This window comes from Onthophagus taurus, chromosome 5 (assembly GCF_036711975.1).
Source record: "Onthophagus taurus isolate NC chromosome 5, IU_Otau_3.0, whole genome shotgun sequence".
In the NCBI taxonomy this organism is placed as follows: Eukaryota; Metazoa; Arthropoda; class Insecta; order Coleoptera; family Scarabaeidae; genus Onthophagus; species Onthophagus taurus.
In genome coordinates this window covers 9,646,508-9,670,449 of record NC_091970.1, presented here as the reverse complement: position 1 = coordinate 9,670,449, position 23,942 = coordinate 9,646,508, and the positions used below count along the sequence as shown (strand labels likewise).

The 23,942-nt window shown below is 31.9% G+C and overlaps 1 protein-coding gene and 1 long non-coding RNA gene across 9 annotated transcripts; both read right to left on the bottom strand.

Annotated features, from left to right (window-relative positions):
• Nucleotides 1-16: 16 nt before the first annotated feature.
• Nucleotides 17-10,453, bottom strand: LOC111418445 (uncharacterized). Of its 7 annotated transcripts, none has more exons than XR_011640398.1 (5): nt 10,149-10,453; nt 9,822-10,071; nt 774-9,460; nt 578-723; nt 17-376 (listed from the first exon to the last, which is right to left on the bottom strand). It is a non-coding gene; the product is annotated as an uncharacterized lncRNA (long non-coding RNA). The 7 variants fall into 7 exon arrangements; XR_011640399.1 differs by having other exon boundaries at nt 578-719; XR_011640401.1 differs by having other exon boundaries at nt 578-695.
• Nucleotides 10,454-15,250: 4,797 nt separating this feature from the next.
• On the bottom strand, nt 15,251-23,242 carry LOC111418438 (V-type proton ATPase subunit VhaSFD). 2 transcript variants are annotated; one of them, XM_023050978.2, is made up of 8 exons: nt 23,040-23,242; nt 22,689-22,770; nt 22,450-22,639; nt 22,269-22,391; nt 22,105-22,200; nt 16,492-16,608; nt 15,681-16,375; nt 15,251-15,627 (listed from the first exon to the last, which is right to left on the bottom strand). In XM_023050978.2, exons 1-8 carry the CDS (start codon nt 23,113-23,115, stop codon nt 15,429-15,431), a joined length of 1,578 nt encoding a protein of 525 aa, XP_022906746.1. In that variant the 5' UTR covers nt 23,116-23,242; the 3' UTR covers nt 15,251-15,428. The 2 variants fall into 2 exon arrangements, with proteins under 2 accessions (XP_022906746.1, XP_022906747.1); XM_023050979.2 differs by lacking the exon at nt 16,492-16,608.
• Nucleotides 23,243-23,942: the final 700 nt, after the last annotated feature.

Genomic DNA, 23,942 nt, shown 5'->3' with positions numbered 1-23,942 from the left:
TAATAAAAATGATGTATTAAATTAATATATTTATTTTTATTAATAATTAAATTACACAAAATTGCTCTGCCATCTATACGCCGCGTGCCGAATTAAATCAAATACACTCAAGGTCGTTTCAATGTCATTTATAAATTGTTTTGCTTCATCATCATGATCATCATCCGTTTTGCTTTACAAAGGGAGATAAATTATTTTGTTGAGTCGTGATAAACAATCATAGTAATAAAAAGATAGTATTGTTTTATGTTTTAGTTTTATTATCTATGATATTTGATAATGTTTTGATAGTTAACTTTACTTCGAAGTGTTATTTACTCATCTTCGTCTTCTTTTTTGCGTTTCGAAGATCCTAAACCATATTTTTCTAAAACTTCTGTAAAATAGGAAAGGTTTTTTTAGGGAAATTAGAATAAAAATGTAGTTATTTATTGTATGGAGAAATAATAATAGATAAAAAGAGAAATTATAATTAATGTAACTTATTATTGCTATATCCAAGTTGCTCTGAATACCTTACACTTATAAACACTATGAATTAATGTGAATCAGCAATACTTCTTCATCTTTATCTTACCTCACGGTGTTGGGTCTCCATCTTTTGTAGATGTTTTGTACTATTCCAACCAGATCTCTTCTGCTAAAGCTCTTAAGTTGCTATTTCTTCTGGGTTTTCCTACAAATTTTTGCAGATACTTCATCACTTTGTTAATTTGCGTCTGTCTAACATGTATAGATTTAATTTCGCTTTAATTTTCATCTTTCTTACCTACCAGAGTATTATTAATCTGGTGATACCCATTGCGCATCTCTTAATCTATCTTGCCATCTTTACTAATCTACTATTTGTATTTCTTTAACAACTCCAAATCAGAGTTAAACATTCCTGTTACTTTTCTGTAAATACTTTTGATCAGTCTGCTTGATACATTCTATATATGTTATCTCGGTACACATCTATATTTTGATCTTGTTATGCTGGAACGACGTTTGCTCATCAAGTTTATCCTCTATCTGGGCTCTTAATCGCATTGGCACGATTATGTTCTTTTCTCAATCTGGTGCAGTTATTTTTTCCTCTTCTTTCTCTCCAGTCCCTATCCGTTCTTCAGCATCCTTCTGCCAGCATACTTTCCTATATATCTTTGAATGATTTTTTTTATACCCTCTCTCTTTTTCTTTAAAAGGTTGTTCTGCTCACCCAGCTTATTTTATTCTTGTATTCTTCCATTTTAGTAGCTAAAATTTTCTTGTTTCCAACATTATCTTTTTTCTTGTGACCTCTTCCATTTTGCATTTTTCGTCCAGGAATTTTTATCCACAATTTTGTGGCTTTTCTCAGCAATATGTAGTCTTTTGCCAGCAATATCAGATTTTAGTACCAATGTTAACTATTCTGCAACCAGTGCTTAATCTTTAGCAAAAAGTGCCTAGTCTTTTACAGGAGGTGTTTAATCATCTATTAGTAGTATGTAACTCCTCCATCAACAATATGTAGACTTTTTTATGCGATATGTACTGCTTCCATAAGGCTACTTACTGCTTTCAGAGTGCTATATACTACTAGAAAAGATTAGGACCTACTTGGAGAAGACCAAATACTGCTACATTATTCCAAAAGACTATTAACTACTTTCAGAATGCTAAATATTGTTGGAAAGACTAAGTAATTGCTATCAGAAGATTAAATACTGCTAGAAAAGGATTAAAAATTGCTTCTAAAATGCTAGATACTGCAGAAACAGACCACAACTTACTTGGAAAAGACTAGATACTGTTTTCAAAATAATACCTATTACTTCCAGAACGCTAAACAGAATACAGAATACTGCTTCCAAGACTACTTATTGCTTTCAAAGACTTTAATAATTGTTTGGAAAAGAGATATGCTTTCTAAAAGGCTACCTACTGCTTCCAGAATGTTAGATACTGCTGGAAAAGACTAATACCTGCTTGGAAAGAAGAGATATGATCTCCAAAAAGAGTACCTACTGCTTTCAAAATGCTAGATACTGGTGGAAAAGATTACAATCTGCTAAATACTGCTGGGAGAAACTATTATCTGCTTGGAAAAGCAAGATACTGTTTCCAAAAGACTATTAACTACTTTTAAAATGCTAAATATAATTGGAAAGACTACTAATTGCTTGGAGATAGCTAGATATTGTTGGCAAAAGACTAATTATTACTATCAGAAAATTAAATACTGCTAGTAAAAGACTAGATACTATTTTCAAAATAATATCTATTGCTTCCAGAACGTTAAACAGAATACAGAATACTGCTTCCAAGACTACTTATTGCTTTCAAATACTTTAATAATTGTTTGGAAAAGAGATATGCTTTCTAAAAGGCTACCTACTGCTTCCAGAATGTTAGATACTGCTGGAAAAGACTAATACCTGCTTGGAAAGAAGAGATATGATCTCCAAAAAGAGTACCTACTGCTTTCAAAATGCTAGATACTGGTGGAAAAGATTACAATCTGCTAAATACTGCTGGGAGAAACTATTATCTGCTTGGAAAAGCAAGATACTGTTTCCAAAAGACTATTAACTACTTTTAAAATGCTAAATATAATTGGAAAGACTACTAATTGCTTGGAGATAGCTAGATATTGTTGGCAAAAGACTAATTATTACTATCAGAAAATTAAATACTGCTAGTAAAAGACTAGATACTATTTTCAAAATAATATCTATTGCTTCCAGAACGTTAAACAGAATACAGAATACTGCTTCCAAGACTACTTATTGCTTTCAAATACTTTAATAATTGTTTGGAAAAGAGATATGCTTTCTAAAAGGCTACCTATTGCTTCCAGAATGTTAGATACTGCTGGAAAAGACTAATACCTGCTTGGAAAGAAGAGATATGATCTCCAAAAAGAGTACCTAGTGCTTTCAAAATGCTAGATACTGGTGGAAAAGATTACAATCTGCTAAATACTGCTGGGAGAAACTATTATCTGCTTGGAAAAGCAAGATACTGTTTCCAAAAGACTATTAACTACTTTTAAAATGCTAAATATAATTGGAAAGACTACTAATTGCTTGGAGATAGCTAGATATTGTTGGCAAAAGACTAATTATTACTATCAGAAAATTAAATACTGCTAGTAAAAGACTAGATACTATTTTCAAAATAATATCTATTGCTTCCAGAACGTTAAACAGAATACAGAATACTGCTTCCAAGACTACTTATTGCTTTCAAATACTTTAATAATTGTTTGGAAAAGAGATATGCTTTCTAAAAGGCTACCTACTGCTTCCAGAATGTTAGATACTGCTGGAAAAGACTAATACCTGCTTGGAAAGAAGAGATATGATCTCCAAAAAGAGTACCTACTGCTTTCAAAATGCTAGATACTGGTGGAAAAGATTACAATCTGCTAAATACTGCTGGGAGAAACTATTATCTGCTTGGAAAAGCAAGATACTGTTTCCAAAAGACTATTAACTACTTTTAAAATGCTAAATATAATTGGAAAGACTACTAATTGCTTGGAGATAGCTAGATATTGTTGGCAAAAGACTAATTATTACTATCAGAAAATTAAATACTGCTAGTAAAAGACTAGATACTATTTTCAAAATAATATCTATTGCTTCCAGAACGTTAAACAGAATACAGAATACTGCTTCCAAGACTACTTATTGCTTTCAAATACTTTAATAATTGTTTGGAAAAGAGATATGCTTTCTAAAAGGCTACCTACTGCTTCCAGAATGTTAGATACTGCTGGAAAAGACTAATACCTGCTTGGAAAGAAGAGATATGATCTCCAAAAAGAGTACCTACTGCTTTCAAAATGCTAGATACTGGTGGAAAAGATTACAATCTGCTAAATACTGCTGGGAGAAACTATTATCTGCTTGGAAAAGCAAGATACTGTTTCCAAAAGACTATTAACTACTTTTAAAATGCTAAATATAATTGGAAAGACTACTAATTGCTTGGAGATAGCTAGATATTGTTGGCAAAAGACTAATTATTACTATCAGAAAATTAAATACTGCTAGTAAAAGACTAGATACTATTTTCAAAATAATATCTATTGCTTCCAGAACGTTAAACAGAATACAGAATACTGCTTCCAAGACTACTTATTGCTTTCAAATACTTTAATAATTGTTTGGAAAAGAGATATGCTTTCTAAAAGGCTACCTACTGCTTCCAGAATGTTAGATACTGCTGGAAAAGACTAATACCTGCTTGGAAAGAAGAGATATGATCTCCAAAAAGAGTACCTAGGGCTTTCAAAATGCTAGATACTGGTGGAAAAGATTACAATCTGCTAAATACTGCTGGGAGAAACTATTATCTGCTTGGAAAAGCAAGATACTGTTTCCAAAAGACTATTAACTACTTTTAAAATGCTAAATATAATTGGAAAGACTACTAATTGCTTGGAGATAGCTAGATATTGTTGGCAAAAGACTAATTATTACTATCAGAAAATTAAATACTGCTAGTAAAAGACTAGATACTATTTTCAAAATAATATCTATTGCTTCCAGAACGTTAAACAGAATACAGAATACTGCTTCCAAGACTACTTATTGCTTTCAAATACTTTAATAATTGTTTGGAAAAGAGATATGCTTTCTAAAAGGCTACCTACTGCTTCCAGAATGTTAGATACTGCTGGAAAAGACTAATACCTGCTTGGAAAGAAGAGATATGATCTCCAAAAAGAGTACCTACTGCTTTCAAAATGCTAGATACTGGTGGAAAAGATTACAATCTGCTAAATACTGCTGGGAGAAACTATTATCTGCTTGGAAAAGCAAGATACTGTTTCCAAAAGACTATTAACTACTTTTAAAATGCTAAATATAATTGGAAAGACTACTAATTGCTTGGAGATAGCTAGATATTGTTGGCAAAAGACTAATTATTACTATCAGAAAATTAAATACTGCTAGTAAAAGACTAGATACTATTTTCAAAATAATATCTATTGCTTCCAGAACGTTAAACAGAATACAGAATACTGCTTCCAAGACTACTTATTGCTTTCAAATACTTTAATAATTGTTTGGAAAAGAGATATGCTTTCTAAAAGGCTACCTACTGCTTCCAGAATGTTAGATACTGCTGGAAAAGACTAATACCTGCTTGGAAAGAAGAGATATGATCTCCAAAAAGAGTACCTACTGCTTTCAAAATGCTAGATACTGGTGGAAAAGATTACAATCTGCTAAATACTGCTGGGAGAAACTATTATCTGCTTGGAAAAGCAAGATACTGTTTCCAAAAGACTATTAACTACTTTTAAAATGCTAAATATAATTGGAAAGACTACTAATTGCTTGGAGATAGCTAGATATTGTTGGCAAAAGACTAATTATTACTATCAGAAAATTAAATACTGCTAGTAAAAGACTAGATACTATTTTCAAAATAATATCTATTGCTTCCAGAACGTTAAACACTAGTGTTAAAGGTTTTGACCTACTTGGGTGGGCAAATTTGGGTGTTATTATAGGCTATCTCAGACTCTATAAGAGATACGAAAAAAGTAGGTGCCATGTCCCGGTCTCTTTTTTCCAGACTAATCCAATCCCGCAAACACCAAACCTCTATCTTCTTTTGGTTTTAAGTTATAGCCAAAAAGTCAAATTTTCGTGATTTCAAAATATTTCGTTTATTTTTGAAGTTAAAGAAATGGGGTTGATACGTTCTTAAGGTACTTTTTTAAATAGAATATACTGCCGTTATAGAACTATACTTGATTATTATGTTAATGAAAAGAGCATATTTTTAGCTTTCCAATGACGTATCGCATGTATGGTGTATTTGCGCAATATGAGGGAAACTACAATAAATAGGCCATTTTAGAGGTTTTTTTTAATGAACGTTAGCTGAGATATGGGCTTTTAAAGAGCATGGTGAAATTTGCCAAAAATACCTTCAAATCAAAATAACTCGAAAACAAAAAACGTTAGGTACCAACAACTTTTATCAAATTCAACATATTTTTTTATGTATAAGTGAAAGGTGTAATAAAAACTTTAGCATTCCATTTAAAATAACGAAGTTGTGGTTTACTTCCGGTAGACCGGAAGAGGTGACCATCTTGAAAATATTTTAGATCGAAAGTTCAGAATGAACAAAAGATGCCACCAAAATTTCAAACCTCTACGAATAGTGGAACCTAAAAATGTTCGAACCAGTTATGTGAGACACCCTGTATAATAATAGTGTCTAACAATATCTAGACTTTTTTATGTGATATCTAGTACTTGGCATCTCCAACAAGTATCTTTATATCCAGCTTTCTGCTAGTACTAGTTAATCTTCTGTTAGCAGTGTGAATTTTTTCATTAGCAACATCTAGTTGTCTGCATGCAGTATCTAACCTTTAAGTAGTATTTAGTTTTCTGATAGCAATATTTAGTTTTCTGGTAGTAGTATCTAGTATTCTGCAACCAATATTTGGACTTCTGCAAGCAATATCTAGTCTTCCACAATCAATATTTGGTTTTCAGCAGCAGCATTTAGTCAACAAAAAGTATTTGGTCTTTTGTAAGCAATACGTGGCGGTAAAAAAAAGTACACGTTGTCTTGAATATTAAAGTACTCCATCATCTTGCATCATATAACATGGTGCTTAACTCCCTCCACGCCAGATTAAAACGTGCGCTTGATATACAGGGTGTCTCAGCGAGACCGGTCATTAGACGTTTTTTGGGTTCTGGCGAAAATAAAAATTTGAGCATTCAGACTTAAGTATTATCAATTACGATCTCATCGACTAAAATATTTTCAAATTTCTTGCACTTCTGGTTATACCGGAAGTCGCCACCTACTTTATTTTTTTAAATGGAACACCCTGTATATTTTTACATATTTGGATTTGTCTGCTTTCAAGGTTTATAAATAACATTACTTTTTGCAATTTGATTCGGCCGTTCTCGAGTTATTCGAATTTTTCTAGAAAAATCTGCTCCAGCAGACATTTATTCAAAAGATCAGAGAACACTCGATTTTTGGGATATCAATTTAGGATTCAGAACATGCTTAAGCAACATGATGGACTATGTTTTGGTGTCGAGAACGTTTGGTCACTTTCCTATATTTTATTACTTAGTCGTCTTCGGTGTCTCATTCTACATCTTTTATATCCATCATACCTAACATTAATAGTTTGGGAGATAATTAGGGTTTTTTGAAAAATGAACACATAGATATTTAGCTTAGTGTGCCATGGAAAACAAATGTTTAATGACTTATTGACAAACGTCAAAGTCTGATTTATGTTGTTTGATGCTTGTGAGTTTAAAACCAGTTAAAATGGATATTAATAACGTAAATAATGTCTATACAAATGAAGAAATCCATAATTTATCCATTATATATGTGAGCATTTTTCAAAAAACCCTAATTATTTCTCAAACTATTAATGTTAGGCATAGGACGGACATATGGAGTATAAAAGATGTAAAATGAGACGAACATGTAAATTTTGAAAACTAGTTTTTTTGTTAAAGTTATTTTCATGAATCTTCATGAAAAACACATTTGGCAACAGTGTAGAACAACATTTTAATATTAAGATTTTCGATTCAGAGTCGGTCGTAGAATGTCGCTACGTGTAGATTATCCGCCAATTTGTGAACACCCTGTATACTTGGAAAGACTAATTGCTTGGAGAAAGCTAGATATTATTGGCAAAAGACTAATTATTGCTATAGGAAGATTAAATACTGCTAGTAAAAGACTAAAAACTGCTTGGAAACAGGAAATACTATTTCAAAATCCTAGATACTACAGAAAAAGATCACAACTTACTTGGAAAAGACTAGATACTGTTTCCAAAATAATACCTATTACTTCCAGAACGCTAAACACTGCTATTAAAGGTTTTGACCTATTTGTACAGGCAGAATACTGCTTCCAAGACTACTTATTGTTTTCAAAGACTTTAATAATTGTTTGGAAAAGAGATATGCTTTCTAAAAGGCTACCTACTGCTTCCAGAATGTTAGATACTGCTGGAATAGACTAATAACTGCTTGGAAAGAAGAGATATGATCTCCAAAAAGAGTACCTACTGCTTTCAAAATGCTAGATACTGGTGGAAAAGATTACAATCTGCTAAATACTGCTGGGAGAAACTATTATCTGCTTGGAAAAGCAAGATACTGTTTCCAAAAGACTATTAACTACTTTTAGAATGTCGCTACGTGTAGATTATCCGCCAATTTCTGAACACCCTGTATACTTGGAAAGACTAATAGCTTGGAGAAAGCTAGATATTATTGGCAAAAGACTAATTATTGCTATCAGAAGATTAAATACTGCTAGTAAAAGACTAAATAATACTAATACTATTTAAAAAAATTATCTGTTGGTTATAAAATGCTAGATACTGCAAAAAAAGACCACAACTTACTTGGAAAAGACGTAATATAAGAAATAAAAAGGCTTCCAACATTATTCTGCCATAGACATCTATTAGACCTCATCAAATCAATCATTTATTAGTAGTATCTTAGTCCTTCATCAACAATATGTATGTTGTAATAACAGTGTTTAACAGTATCTAGACTTTTTTATGCAATATCTAGTTTTTTTCATCTAGTACTTGGTATCTCCAACAAGTATCTTTATTTCCAGCTTTCTGCAAGTAATAGTTAATCTTCTATTAGCAGTGTGAATTTTTTCATTAGCAACATCCAGTTGTCTGCATGCAGTATCTAATCTTTAAGTAGTATCTAGTTTTTTGGTGTAATCTGCAAGTAATATCAAGTAAGTACTCCATCATCTTGCATCATATAACTTGGTGCTTAACTCTACTTTATATTTCGTATCTATATTTTTTCAAAAGAAAATTTTTGTGTCAACAGCATCATTCTGGCTTAGACATCTTTTTGCTTAGCTTTCTATATTCTGCCATTCTACAAGTTTTTTCTTCTGTCATAGACGTCCATTTCGGCATTTTCGACTTAATTGCTAAAATTTACTTGCTCTAGCATCATTTTGCCTTCGCAATCTTTTTCCTTGTGATATATATATATAATTTATCTATGTCAAACATAATTTTTATTGTTAAGAAAACTCGTAAAGTTGCATTTAAATTTATTCCTTCTGTACACAAATCTTTACAATCAACTATTTAAACAATTTAGGCCCACTTTTACCACCTCTTGATAAATTTATCCTCTAAATAACCATAGTGGATATTGTAATAATTTTAACATTCTCTTAGTTCACCGAGAGAACATAACCTAAAATTAGTGACAGAGAGATTTTTTGTTGGTGAAAATCTTATCTTAAACCGTTTTGTTTATTTCCAAATGTATCAATTATTATAGTTCAGCTCTTAAAGCACATTTTTCATCCATCTTTTGAGGTTTTAACGTTATTTTGAGAAAGAAATCCTTGATTTAAATTTGAATTTTTCTAACTTTACTCATTGTTGAAATTTGGCATGTACTCCAATGTATGTCTATAAACAAGAAAAGACAACGTTGAATACGAAGTTTTATTATGTTTCATAAAGGAATAAGGGAGAAATCAACGAAAAAAGAATTAAATTTTGAAGGTTAATTCCGAGAAAAATCAAGAGATGACGCTAGTTTCGAAGCAAGAATTTTGAATTTTGAAAAGGGCGCGAAGCTAAGAGCCAATCAGAAACGAGGAAAAAACAGTTGGAGTGCCGGGGTATATAAGGAGATCGAGAACAGGGAGTGAAAGAGTCGTCATCGGACCAGCGTCGAATCCACGTCGTCAGATAGAAGAATTTTTGAAGAGATAACCTCGAAAATTTAAGATAATTAAAAAAAAAAAAAAAAGTCAAACCAACTTACAATATTAAAATAAAAGATCCTACAACCTATTCCGAGAATTACCGATACTTCTTCGAGATCATCCAAGACCCTATGTCCGAAGAACAAACAGTGCAATTACCCGTAAGAAGAATCCTGTAGATAATCCAGAAAATTAGTTAGTGCCCCGAACACAAGAGACAATTCCATAATCCAGATACCACATTGAACTACAATCCTTTCTTTTATACAGTGAGTCGGATGATAATTTTATTCTATTATTTAACATAACCTACAAAAAGAAAATTCAAAGAATCAAACTCAAAGAACAACTCACAAGAGTTTCCTATAATTTTGATCAATACTTACTTGTGTGTAAAGATTTATTAGTTTTTCTTGAATAACGTTCATTTATTTAATTCTATTTTTTTTTTTAACGAGTTTGATGACAACTTAAGACATCGGCCATTTGTTATTTTCAAAGAACGGTTCTAACTAGTTTTTTCCTACTCTCTCTCTCAAATAATAAACGGGTTCTCTCTAATATCGATATTTCAGTCGATAACCGCAGTTATCTATTTTATTTTAAAAATTTATCTCTCGTAAATAAGCATTGTTATTAAAGTTAATTTAGGAAAACCATTTTTTTTGTTGTTACTCATAAGATGAGTTAATTTGATTTTGTATTAATTAAATGAATTTTTGGCATATATTAAGATTAGCTGTCCCTCTTAAAAATCGATGAATTTTTTTTAATCGGTAGGAAATGACTCAAAAGATGTGTTAATGATAAAAAAAAAGTGCGGAAAAGTGTAGTACTTACCGAAAAATCACTTTAAAGTTGCGATTTGACGTTTCTTTTTGGAAGTTAAAAGCAATGTTAAAATTGCATTTTCGTATTAAATTCTAACCTGAAATTGTTTAATTTATACCCACGCACAAAATAAAAAGTTATTTTCACTAAACTTGTTGAGATTACAACATATTTTCGGATGAAAACCTTGTTTCTTAGGCTATCGATGCAGAACGACAATTAAATGGCGTTAGATAGAATTGTTTCTACCAAATGTGTATTAATAGACTTTGTGTTAATGGATTGTGTATCAATTGATCTATCAAATGACTGAAAGCTGAAATATCTTTATGTTGTAAATATAAATGATAAATAAGTATAGTAGCTTATTTAATAGTAGTTTAGTTAAATTAAAATAGTTATTAAAAAAGACATGGTTACAAAATAAAAATAAATAAATAGCCCGTGTGACGATAGCAACAAACTGTGTATTTAACCAAATGACAATTACAACTGACAACAAGCAATGTTAACCATGTATTTTCTCGTATTAAATCCTAACCTCAAATTGTTTAATTTATACCCACGCACAAAATAAAAAGTTATTTTCACTAAACTTGTTGAGATTACAACATAATTATTCATAATGACACCTATGTGAAGTTAGCCCCCAATTAAACAAAATTTTACATGTATAGTATTTTAATTATAACATGAGAACCAGTGAACCGATTTCGATAAACAATGTCTCATTCGAAAGCTTAATCCTTGGCCAATACGAAAGTGGAAATGCCCGATTGACGATGTGACGATAGCAACGATAGCAACAAACCTTCCAACAACAAATTTTTATCCGCAATTTCCTATCTATTTTATTAGCTGATATCTTTCTTATTATTAGATATAGCAGAACACTAAATGCACCATATGAAAGCTTGATTCTTTCTTTATGAAATCGTCGGTCCTCGTTTGCCGATATGTTAATATTAAAATCAATAAAAGATGAAGAACACCGCTCTGTACGTAAAATAGCTTAATATTACCAAACTTCAAGCCCTTGTGCAATTGTTATCAAACCGAATTTTAAAAAACTGTGTTCACAATCAGAAAGAACGCTCCTTCAAATATCTTAATCCGGGTTTTTGTTGGTCAATATCAATTAGCATCATGGTTAAATCACCTTTAATATACATCTCTATATACAGAAACGTTTAATTGTTCTACCTCTAAACAACTTTCTTACATATTTGATATGAGGAAAACTATAGAAGTATATCATGAAGTTATAGACTTACACAAGGACGTTTTTGGTCAAAAAATTACCAAATTCACACGTTTTAACTACTTTTAAACATTGTTGGGATCAATAACTTTCTTATATCACCAGGAAAAAACTCTATAACCAAGCAGCGATAGCCGCGTGTTATACACCATTAGAAAGAGCAGCAAATTGTAGATAAGATAGATCTATACTTCTACAGTTTTCCTCCTATCAAATAAGAAAGTTGTTTAAAGGAATAGTAATTAAGCGTTTTTGCGTGTAGGGATGTATATTAAGGGCGATTTAAGCATGTCGCCGATAGACATTTACCAACGAAAACCCGGGTTAAGATAATTTAAAGAGCGCTCTTTCCGAGTGTGATAATAGTTTTTTAAAATTCGGTTTGATAACAATTGCACAAAGGCTTGAAGTTTGGTAATTTTCAGCTATTTAATCTAAGTACAGAGCCACCGCTTTGTAGTTTAAGTACAGATTGATCTTAGTATTAACTTATCGACAGACAAAGACCGGTTTTAGATAGAGAAAGAATCTCTAATTATTATCTCGAATTATCTCTAATCATAAGAAAGATATCAGCTAAGAAAGTAGATAAAAAATTACAGATACAAGTTTGTTGCTGGAAAGTTTGTTACTATCGGACAAATGTGGAGGAGGCTGAAAACTAGAATTCGTAAACATAAAACTAAAGCAAATTCCAATATTTCTAAGCACCACATAAAGACTGAACATAATATAAATTATGGAGGAGTTGAGCTTTTACATTCGTGTAACAAATTATAAAAATAATAATAACTATCTACTTATAATTTTACAATATACATGTTGCTTAAAAATCGTCAATCTTGCTTTTATCGATGTAATATCGCCCAAATAAGAATTTTGTGTATAAATTAGATTTTGAGTTAGGTTAATTTACGTTTAAACTAGCGAAGATTTCCCAAATGTCGGATTAGATATGGAGAAGGGTGTGGGTCAAATATACACACCAGCTATAAAAATAAGAATAACTATTTATAGGAACTCAATCTGTTTTTACAATTGATGACTATTGTTTATTCTGTTCTTAAGGTGGTCCCACACGACTGGTGTAATTGGCAAGTACGCAAGCAGGCAAATATTTGTGTAAACATTGGCCTTACATTGTTAATTCACGTGTAACATAAAAAATACTTATAACAATGTGAGCTCCCAGACGCTACGCAAGTGTATCCGAGTAGACGAATATATATAGACGGTTCGTTATCGGATGGATACTCATTTGCGATTTCCTCCAGGTCCCGTTGCTCAGCTGGCTTCATAGGGTCGTACTTACATAATCGCAGCTATTCGATAAAATTCCGCCGCCTTATCAAGCTTCTTCGCTGTGCACGATTTGTGGAAAATATATCTGGCAAGATTCCCTGGGAGATGACTTTTAGTACGGCCAGATGTTGACATACTACTCTTCGCATGACGCCAGGTGGATGCGATGGATTTGTAACTTAAAATATGCAAAAAAGTTGCCTTTTCGAAACGATACAACCTTACCGCACCTTCCATCTTTTTTGTTTCCGAGTGGAAACGTGCCCATTACACACCCACAAGTACCCATCAATTGCATTTCTACCTTAATCTTTTGAATTTCTCCGAAATAAGGTTTATTCTTCTTCTCTTTCAGATTTTGATGTTAAAACTTTGTAACTACGAAAGGGATTTTCATCAATAATATGTGTTATTAAGTTCCAAAATAACGTTAAACTAACTAATAATAATTATCCTAATTATAATATTTAAGTGGTTTGAAGTCTTTTAATAACAAATTTTTATTTAACTCTCATGCTCTCTATTTAAATGCGATAACACATTATGAACATTTCAAATAGATTTTTAGAATCTATTTGTATCTTATATTCTATTCAATTTCTTTTTTCGAATCTATCTTTGCTCCTATCTGGCGCTGCTCTTGTACATAGTTAATAGACACACAGTCTATGTAACGACAGGCACTTAGTCATTATGACCTATGCGAGGTTAGCCCCAAATTTTCCTAGTCCCCAATTAGATAGGATTTTACATGTATAGTATTTTGATTATAACAAGAAAACCAGTCAACCGATTTCGATAATCAAAATCTCATTCGAAAGCTTAATCTTTGGCCAATACGAAAGTGGACATGCCCGACTCGAAATCTCTCGCGGGGTCATTTCAATGGCTGTACGCACATAATTAGTAAATTTTGAAATCGGGCATTTTCACCTTCGCATTCATTGCAGATCATACTTTCGACCGAGATTTTGATGACTAAAGTTGGTCAATTAGTTACGGAGATAATTGATGTGTTTAATTAATTCGTTTGTTGTGTTTTAATCAAAATGCTTAAATATTTCGAATCGGGCATTTCGACAACAGCATTTAGCCAGACACAAACTTTCGATTGAGATATAAAACATTAAAATCCGTCAAACTGTTCTCTAATTATAGTCGATTTAGTTTAAATTAAAAATTAATTAATAGCACGAGCGTTCACACGTGCATAAACAACGAGCCGAAAACGGTGTCATTCCGAGGGCTGTATAAACGTAGCGGGAAAGAATTGAAATCGAGCATTTTGTGATTTCGATAGAAGACACTATGACGAATCGAGTGACGTATAGATTTTGATCATCGGGTACATCGTTTACGAGTTATCACCACTTAAAGAAGGTCAATTTTGTGTTATTTTCGTGTATCTTCGCATTATTTTGACGTTTTAGCGAAATTCGAAAGAGTTTTCAAATCGGGCATTTCCACTTTCGTATTGGCCAAGGATTAAGCTTTCGAATGAGACGTTATTTATCGAAATCGGTTCACTGGTTTTCATCTTATAATCAAAATACTATACATGTAAAATGCTATTTAATTGGGGGCTAACTTCACATAGGTGTCATTATGAATAATTATGTTGTAATCCCAACAAGTTTAGTGAAAATAACTTTTTATTTAGTGCGTGAGTATAAATTAAACAATTTCAGGTTAGGATTTAATACGAAAATGCATATTTAACATTGCTTTGAACTTCCAAAAAGAAACGTCAAATCGCAACTTTAAAGTGATTTTTCGGTAAGTACTACACTTTTCCGCACTTTTTTTTTATCATTAACACATCTTTTGAGTCATTTCCTACCGATTAAAAAAAAAATCATCGATTTTTAAGTGGGACAGGTATTCTTTAATTATTCCGAATTTTTGGTCGAACCTGATTAATATTCTTTTGAACCTGAACTTGCCCGAAACCCTGAGTTTTTTTAATAAGAGTCTCTTAAAATTAAAGAAACCCAAATTTATAGATTAATAACTTGTGTATAAAACATCACACAAGTAAAACAGCACAATATATGTTATCAGGATGTTGGTAAAAGTGGACCTTAAAGGGCAACAAAAAATACATTTTTTTTAATTAATATAATAATATCCAGCAAATAGGAATGTGAAACATTTCTTTTATACATTAATAATTAATATCTCGTGATTATTATTATTTTCTCTTTACAACATCAACAAACTACAAAATACTTTCTAGATAATTACAAATTACATAATTGTAGGAAAAAGTTTTTTACGCTTTTCCAGAAATAGGTGCAGTACCCTGTTTAGTATCACCTGTCGCCTGATCCTTCTCCAACTGCCTTCCCAAATACTCCCAATTATGCACCATCAATTTTTGAACAGCCAACAACGCCTCATAACGAACATTCGGGTCTTCATGGGCCAATAATTGCATAACAAGTTGTTTTCCGCCCAATTGCTCGATGACACTACAACAAAAATTTCATTCATTTCAAATTTTATTATTAATTCTATTTATTACTGTTTTCCTCTTGGATAATGTCGCACGTATTCGCCAATATCATAACTCGCAACGCTCAAAACAAGGGGGTCTTTGCTCGTTTCTAAGTGGTGAATCAAAATCCTTAAAAGTTCGTAATTCTTTTCGTTCAAACGTTGCGCGTTTTCGCGCCAAAATTTGCTTTTATGCACCGGAGACCATTCCAATCTTCCGCTTTTAACTTCCGTTGCGTATTCATCGAACGAACTCAAATCTTGAACGGAAGCTTGTAATTTTTCAGTTAAAAATTCAACATCCGCTGTAACATCTTCGTCATCAAATTTCCTCTGCTCGAGGATGTTGAGTTGTTTGAGTACTTTGCTTTGTACCATTGCGATACAATGTTCTTTAGCGACTTGAGCATCATCTGGTTTCTCAATCAAGTTTCGGAACACGGCCAAAACTATTCTTGTAACTTTCTCTTTAACGGAATCGCTTAAGATATCGGCTAATATCGGGATTACGTTGAATTTGTTCATTTTTTCCGCCAAAAGGGGGTTAAAAGTTAACACCCAAATACAAAATATTAACTGATATTGCACTTGGAAGTTAACGCGACCGGATAATACGGATAATAAGGTTGAAATACCATCGACTGATACAAAAGCAAATCGATACTCGTCGATTCTTAGCATCATTTGTAAACAACGAGCCACTGATTGGATGTATTCGTTGTTCTATAAATTAGAAATTAAATTAATATGGTTTTAGTTAAAAGAGAAAACAGATCATAAAATACGAATTATAAAAGTTGTGTCTTGGATTTAAATCTTTTAATGTGTTAAATATGTACCGAAAGATCCAAAGGCAAGTCCTCATCATAATCCCCTAAACCACCAACCCTCGGGGCGTCAAATCCGGCCAAACGAGCAGTGTCGGCTTGGTGTTGCATCTCGGCTAAACCCTTGTACTAAAAGTGCAACGTGAAAAAGTGTTTGGTATAATTCAAGAATCATCGTGTCGCTTAAAAATCGACAATTAAGTAAGTTGTTACAAATAAAAAAAAAGTGCGGAAAAGAACTTACTTGGAAAAGACTAGATAATGTTTTCAAAATAATACATTAATACATTTTGACCTACTTGAAATACTGCTTGACTTTGAGTTTCGAAACGCCTGTATACTACTAGAAAAGATTAGGACCAGCTTGGAGAAGACTAAATACTGCTGGGAGCAACTATTATCTGCTTGGAAAGACAAAATACTGTTTCCAAAAAACTATTAACTACTTTCAGAATGCTAAATATTGTTGGAAAGCACTACTAAGTGCTTGAAGATTACAGTACTACTGGTTGAACATTATTTGCTGAAACTATTCTTCTGTTGAGTGATATCTTTCCGTTTCCCTTCCATTATAGATTTAAAAATTGCTGCTACAACACTCGATTCTTTGTCACCCAGATACGACATGCCAATTTCTAGTCTATTGGTAGCAGTACCTAGCTTTTTATAGACAATATTTATCTGTTTAAACAGTTTCTAGGATTGTATAGGTGGCATTAATTTTTCGCAAGAAGTTTTTAGTCTTCTGTCAGCAGTATTTAGTCTTCTACAAACAATATTAGTATTCTGCAACCAATTTCTAGTCTGTTGGTAGCAGTACAAAGCCGTTTATAGATAGTAACTATCTTTTTAAGCAGTTTTTAGCATTGTATAGGTAGTATTAGTCTTTCGCAAGGAGTTTTTAGTCTTCTATCGGCAGTATTTAGTCTTCTACAAGCAGTATTAGTATTCTACAATCAATGTGTAGTCTATTGGTAGCAAACAGTAACCTTCTATAGACAATATCTATCTTCTGTAAGCATTTTTTAGTATTGTATAGGAAATATTTGTCCTCGGTAAGGAGTTTTTAGTCTTCTGTCAGCAGTATTTAGTCTTCTACAAGCAATATTAGTATTCTGCAAACAATTTCTAGTCTGTTAGTAGCAGTACCTAGCCTTTTATAGACAATATCTGTCTTTTAACGCAGTTTCTAGTATTGTATAGGTAGTATCAGTCTTTTGCAAGGAGTTTTTAGTCTTCTGTCGGCAGTATTTAGCCTTCTACAAGCAGTATTAGTATTCTGCAAACAATTTCTAGTCTGTTAGTAGCAGTACCTAGCCTTTTATAGACAACATCTATCTTTTAAAGCAGTTTCTAATATTGTATAGGTAGTATTAGTCTTTCGCAAAAAGTTTTTAGTCTTCTGTCGGCAGTATTTAATCTTCTACAAGCAATATTAGTATTCTGCAATCAATGTGTAGTCTATTGGTAACAATAACTAAGCTTCTATAAACAATATCTATCTTCTGCAAGCATCTTTTAGTATTGTATAGGTTGTATTTGTCTTCCGTAAGGAGTTTTTAGTCTTCTGTCGGCAGTATTTAGTCTTCTACAAGCAATATTAGTATTCTGCAACCAATTTCTAGTCTGTTGGTAGCAGTACCTAGCCTTTTATAGACAATATCTATCTTTTTAAACAGTTTCTAGCATTGTATAGGTAGTATTAGTCTTCTACAAGCAGTATTAATATTCTGCAATCAACGTGTAGTCTATTGGTAGCAAACAGTAACCTTCTATAGACAATATCTATCTTCTGTAAGCATTTTTTAGTATTGTATAGATAGTATCTGTCTTCCGTAAGGAGTCTTTAGTCTTCTGTCGGCAGTATTTAGTCTTCTACAAGCAGTATTAGTATTCTGCAATCAATGTGTAGTCTATTGGTAGCAATAACTAACCTTCTATAAAAAATATCTATCTTCTGCAAGCATCTTTTAATATTGTATAGGTAGAATTTGTCTTCCGTAAGGAGTTTTTAGTCTTCTGTCGGCAGTATTTAGTCTTCTACAAACAATATTAGTATTCTGCAAACAATTTCTAGTCTGTTAGTAGCAGTACCTAGCCTTTTATAGACAATATCTATCTTTTAAAGCAGTTTCTAGTATTGTATAGGTAGTATTAGTCTTTTGCAAGGAGTTTTTAGTCTTCTGTCGGCAGTATTTAGTCTTCTACAAGCAGTATTAGTATTCTGCAATCAATGTGTAGTCTATTGGTAACAATAACTAAACTTCTATAAACAATATCTATCTTCTGCAAGCATCTTTTAGTATTGTATAGGTAGTATTTGTCTTCCGTAAGGAGTTTTTAGTCTTCTGTCGGCAGTATTTAGTCTTCTACAAGCAATATTAGTATTCTGCAACCAATTTCTAGTCTGTTGGTAACAGTACCTAGCCTTTTATAGACAATATCTATCTTTTTAAACAGTTTCTAGCATTGTATAGGTAGTATTAGTCTTCTACAAGCAGTATTAATATTCTGCAATCAATGTGTAGTCTATTGGTAGCAATAACTAACCTTCTATAAAAAATATCTATCTTCTGCAAGCATCTTTTAGTATTGTATAGGTAGTATTAGTCTTTTGCAAGGAGTTTTTAGTCTTCTGTCGGCAGTATTTAGTCTTCTACAAGCAGTATTAGTATTCTGCAATCAATGTGTAGTCTATTGGTAGCAATAACTAACCTTCTATAAAAAATATCTATCTTCTGCAAGCATCTTTTAGTATTGTATAGGTAGTATTAGTCTTTTGCAAGGAGTTTTTAGTCTTCTGTCGGCAGTATTTAGTCTTCTACAAGCAATATTAGTATTCTGCAATCAATGTGTAGTCTATTGGTAACAATAACTAAGCTTCTATAAACAATATCTATCTTCTGCAAGCATCTTTTAGTATTGTATAGGTAGTATTAGTCTTTTGCAAGGAGTTTTTAGTCTTCTGTCGGCAGTATTTAGTCTTCTACAAGCAGTATTAGTATTCTGCAAACAATTTCCAGTCTGTTGGTAGCAGTACTCAGCCTTTTATAGGCAGTATCTATCTTTTTAAGCAGTTTCTAGTATTGTATAGGTAGTATTAGTCTTTTGCAAGGAGTTTTTAATCTTCTGTCAGCAGTATTTAGTCTTCTACAAGCAGTATTAGTATTCTGCAATCAATGTGTCGTCTATTAGTAGCAATAATTAACCTTCTATAGACAATATCTATTTTCTGCAAGCATTTTTTAGTATTGTATAGGTGGTATTTATCATCCGCAAGAAGTTTTTAGTCTTCTGTCGGTAGTATTTAGTCTTCTACAAGCAATATTAGTATTCTGCAAACAATTTCTAGTCTGTTGGTAGCAGTAGCTAGCCTTTTATAGACAGTATCTATCTTTTTAAGCAGTTTCTAGTATTGTATAGGTAGTATTAGTCTTTCGCAAGGAGTTTGTAGTCTTCTGTCGGTAGTATTTAGTCTTCTACAAGCAGCATTAGTTATTCTGCAACCAATTTCTAGTCTGTTAGTAGCAGTACCTAGCCTTTTATAGATAATATCTATCTTTTAAAGCAGTTTCTAGTATTGTATAGGTAATATCAGTCTTTTGCAAGGAGTTTTTAGTCTTCTGTCGGTAGTATTTAGTCTTCTACAAGCAATATTAGTATTCTGCAAACAATTTCTAGTCTGTTAGTAGCAGTACCTAGCCTTTTATAGCCAATATCTATCTTTTTAAACAGTTTCTAGTATTGTATAGGTAGTATTAGTCCTTTGCAAAAAGTTTTTAGTCTTCTGTCGGCAGTATTTAGTCTTCTACAAGCAGTATTAGTATTCTGCAATCAATGTGTAGTCTGTTGGTAGCAATAACTAACCTTCTATAAACAATATCTATCTTCTGCAAGCATCTTTTAGTATTGTATAGGTAGTATTTGTCTTCCGTAAGAAGTTTTTAGTCTTCTGTCGGCAGTATTTAGTCTTCTACAAGCAGTATTAGTATTCTGCAAACAATTTCTAGTCTGTTGGTAGCAGTACTCAGCCTTTTATAGACAGTATGTATCTTTTTAAGCAGTTTCTAGTATTGTATAGGTAGTATTAGTCTTTCGCAAGGAGTTTTTAGTCTTCTGTCGGTAGTATTTAGTCTTCTACAAGCAGCATTAGTATTCTGCCACCAATTTCTAGTCTGTTGGTAGCAGTACCTAGCCTTTTATAAATAATATCTATCTTTTTAAGCAGTTTCCAGAATTGTATAGGTAGTATTAGTCTTTCGCAAGGAGTTTTTAGTCTTCTGTCGGCAGTATTTAGTCTTCTACAAACAGTATTAGTATTCTGCAATCAATGTGTAGTCTATTGGTAACAATAACTAACCTTTTATGGACAATATCTATCTTCTGCAAACATTTTTTAGTATTATATAGGTAGTATTTGTTTTCCGCAGCTAGATATTGTTGGCAAAGACTATTTAATGCTTTCAGAAGACTGCTGCCAAAACACTACTACGTGCTTAGAGGTTACAATACTACCGGCTGAAGACTATTCACTCGATTCTTTGTCACCCAGATGCGACATATCTTTTTAGTGGTAGGTAGCATAAGATATCACTATGTTGCCTGTTTTTATTGAATTAAAATTAGAACTAACACTAGACCTAGAACTAGAAATATTCAGATTTAGCGGTGCTCCTAAAAACAATTTTGGTGTTTTTTGAAAGAGTTTCGACGCACGGCTAAGAAAAAAACTTTCAGGTGTTAACATCATCTTTACTTTTATTATTATATTCGTAACCTTTATAAAATAACCTTTAAAATGAGTCCAAACATGACGCACTTATCTCAAAAAACAAAAAAGTTAGAATAAAAAACATTAATTAAACACAATGAAGATAGCAATTTAATTTTTGATTTTTTTATTATATTTATTAGATTTTGTTGTGTTTGTATTCATTTTAAAGGTTTTTTAATGAAGATTACAAATATGTCAAAATTGAGGTTGACATTTTAAACCTGAAGTTAGTTATCATATAACACAACTTCACGTCACTTTCTTTTTATTTTTAACGTTTTTTTTTTTTTGATTTTTAACCCACACGATGATTCTTGAATTTTTCCAAGTGTTTCTTATCGCGATTATTAAACTATAAGTGTCAAAGAAACCTTCACCGGCTAAACAAGGCTTTTCTAATGATCTAATTAGCTTTCATTTTAAAGACGTGTTAACGACAGGTGAATCTAATTTTTTAATTAACACATACAACACGTATCTAAGGTTGGTGATTAGGATTTAATCAAATAATGAGGGTTAATTTGAACTCGCACAAATTAATTTATAATAATAAATAAACATAAAAGCGAAAAAAAATTTTTTTTTCAAACGATTCCTACTTTACCGATGTCGGTAAATTGCATTTTGAGTTACACAAGCTAAAATAATTTCGATTCAAAAAATATTATTGATTTTTAACCAAGTTAAACTCGCACAAAATAATTTATAACAATAAATAAATAAAAAAAATTTTTTCAAACTATTTCTACTTTACCGATGTCGGTAAATTGCATTTTAGGTTACATAACCTAACTTAATTTCGTTTGAAAAAAAATTTATACTTACGAAATTATTATTATTAATTTTCTAACCTGAGTGGTAAGTTGGTCTTTTAACCAAGTTAAATAATATTGCAAATCGGAGCGCTCCATCGGGGTGTGGGACCAACACGCGATTTTTGCGATAACCTATAAAATAAAAAAACATAACCTCACTTTATTAATTTTTTCTTTTTTTAAATTAGATTATTTCGAACCCTCGAAGTCATATTGGTGATGAATCCATCTTGGCGATTTAAAAGATTTAAGAATGGGGACCAAACGGATTCTTTCGTTTTTAAGGCGTATTCGTGGAAAATCTCGACGCGAGTGCGATCCTCCTAAATAAGGTAAGATTAAGATTCGAACTTTGTTAATTAATTAATTAATTATAATTACTTGTAACATATCATCGATCAATACTAAGATATATCTTAAAGTATTATCTTTAGAAACATGTCCGAGGAGGTTTAAAAACGTTCTTGCGCATTGTAGCCGGTCGGCGCGCAATAAATTCTCACGTTTCGCGTTGTCTTGGACATCGAAAGCCACGATGAATTTGTAATCATCTTGGGAAATCATTTGGGATCTAAAAATCGGTTATTATTTCTTTTTGGTTAATTTTTTTTGGTACTTACTGAAGATATGATTGCCATGTAACTTTTTCGCTACGAACATCGGTCGCTTGTTGTTGTAGAACGCTTGTGGCGGCTAACATATCTGAAATAGCCAGCATTTTTTCACTTAAAATATGAATTAAATGTTTAGAGCCACTGATTTATTACTGGTCAGCTGATTAAACTCGTCACGTGAACGAGAAAAAGGCGTTTTCGGGCAGTTAAATATAGATTATGTTCAGGAAATTGGTTGAAATGACTATAAAAAGGAAGCGCGCGAGGATTTAAACTATTCATAAAGTTAAATAGCACCGAGTTTAACTAAAAATTAGGCTCGAAATCTTGTTGAAACGGTTTAAGTGGGTTATTTACCGATTTTGTCGTCGTCTAAAGATGTCATGATCTCTTTTAACTTGGGATCGTTGACCACTTGGGATGTAGTAGCCATCCTTAGTTGATTTTTGGAAAAGTAACACGGAAAAACTGTTCGATTTTTCGTTCACTCCCTTTACAACACCTGTGTCACCTGTCCAAGTTTTTTTCCAGTCTTGTGATTACATTGTTACGCCATCTATTAAGTGACAATTAAAAGTCGGTATTGTAGAGGGCGACAAAATCTTGACACAAATCAATCAACTTAAATCTAAATTTAGGTTATAAATTAATTTTATTAAAATCGAATCAATTTATCCACCAAATATATTTATGTTAATTTTCACAAAAAAATTAATATATTTAAATAAACATTTATTTTTTCCGAGGAACTTTTTGATTGCGTTATTGCGCCATCTATTAAGTGACAACTAAAAGTAATCGTTAAAAATCAAAGAAACGTCAAATTAATCAACATAAACAAAAATAAAACTTTAATTTTATTAAAATTGACTCAATTTATCCATCGAATATATATATGTCGACAAAAACATTAATATATCTAAATAAACATTTATTTTTTCCGAAAAACTTTTTAACTACCTTGTTACGCCATCTATTAAGTGACAACTAAAAGTAATCGTTAAAAATCAAAGAAACGTCAAATTAATTAATATCACCTAAAATGAATGTTTAATTTAATTAAAATGGAATCAATTTATCCATCAAATATATTGATGTCCACAAAAAAAATTAATATATCAAAATAAACATTTATTTTTAACTAAAGTCCCTAGATTTACAAAGTACCGCGGTTTGCCGCCATTTTGGCCCGAAAGTCAAGCGGGAAATTTAAAACTATGTCATTTTATTGATAACATTACGCCAAATTTCCTTTCATTT

Bases quoted from the DNA above. Each gene is read 5' to 3' on its own strand.
- LOC111418438 (XM_023050978.2), bottom strand. From the start codon at position 23,115: ATGGCTACTACATCCCAAGTGGTCAACGATCCCAAGTTAAAAGAGATC. The intron at 22,392-22,449 runs GTAATTATAATT...TACCTTATTTAG, and splicing joins TGATCGATGATATGTTACAA to GAGGATCGCACTCGCGTCGA. The intron at 16,376-16,491 runs GTACATATTTAA...TCTAATTTATAG, and splicing joins ACTTGCCTTTGGATCTTTCG to AACAACGAATACATCCAATC.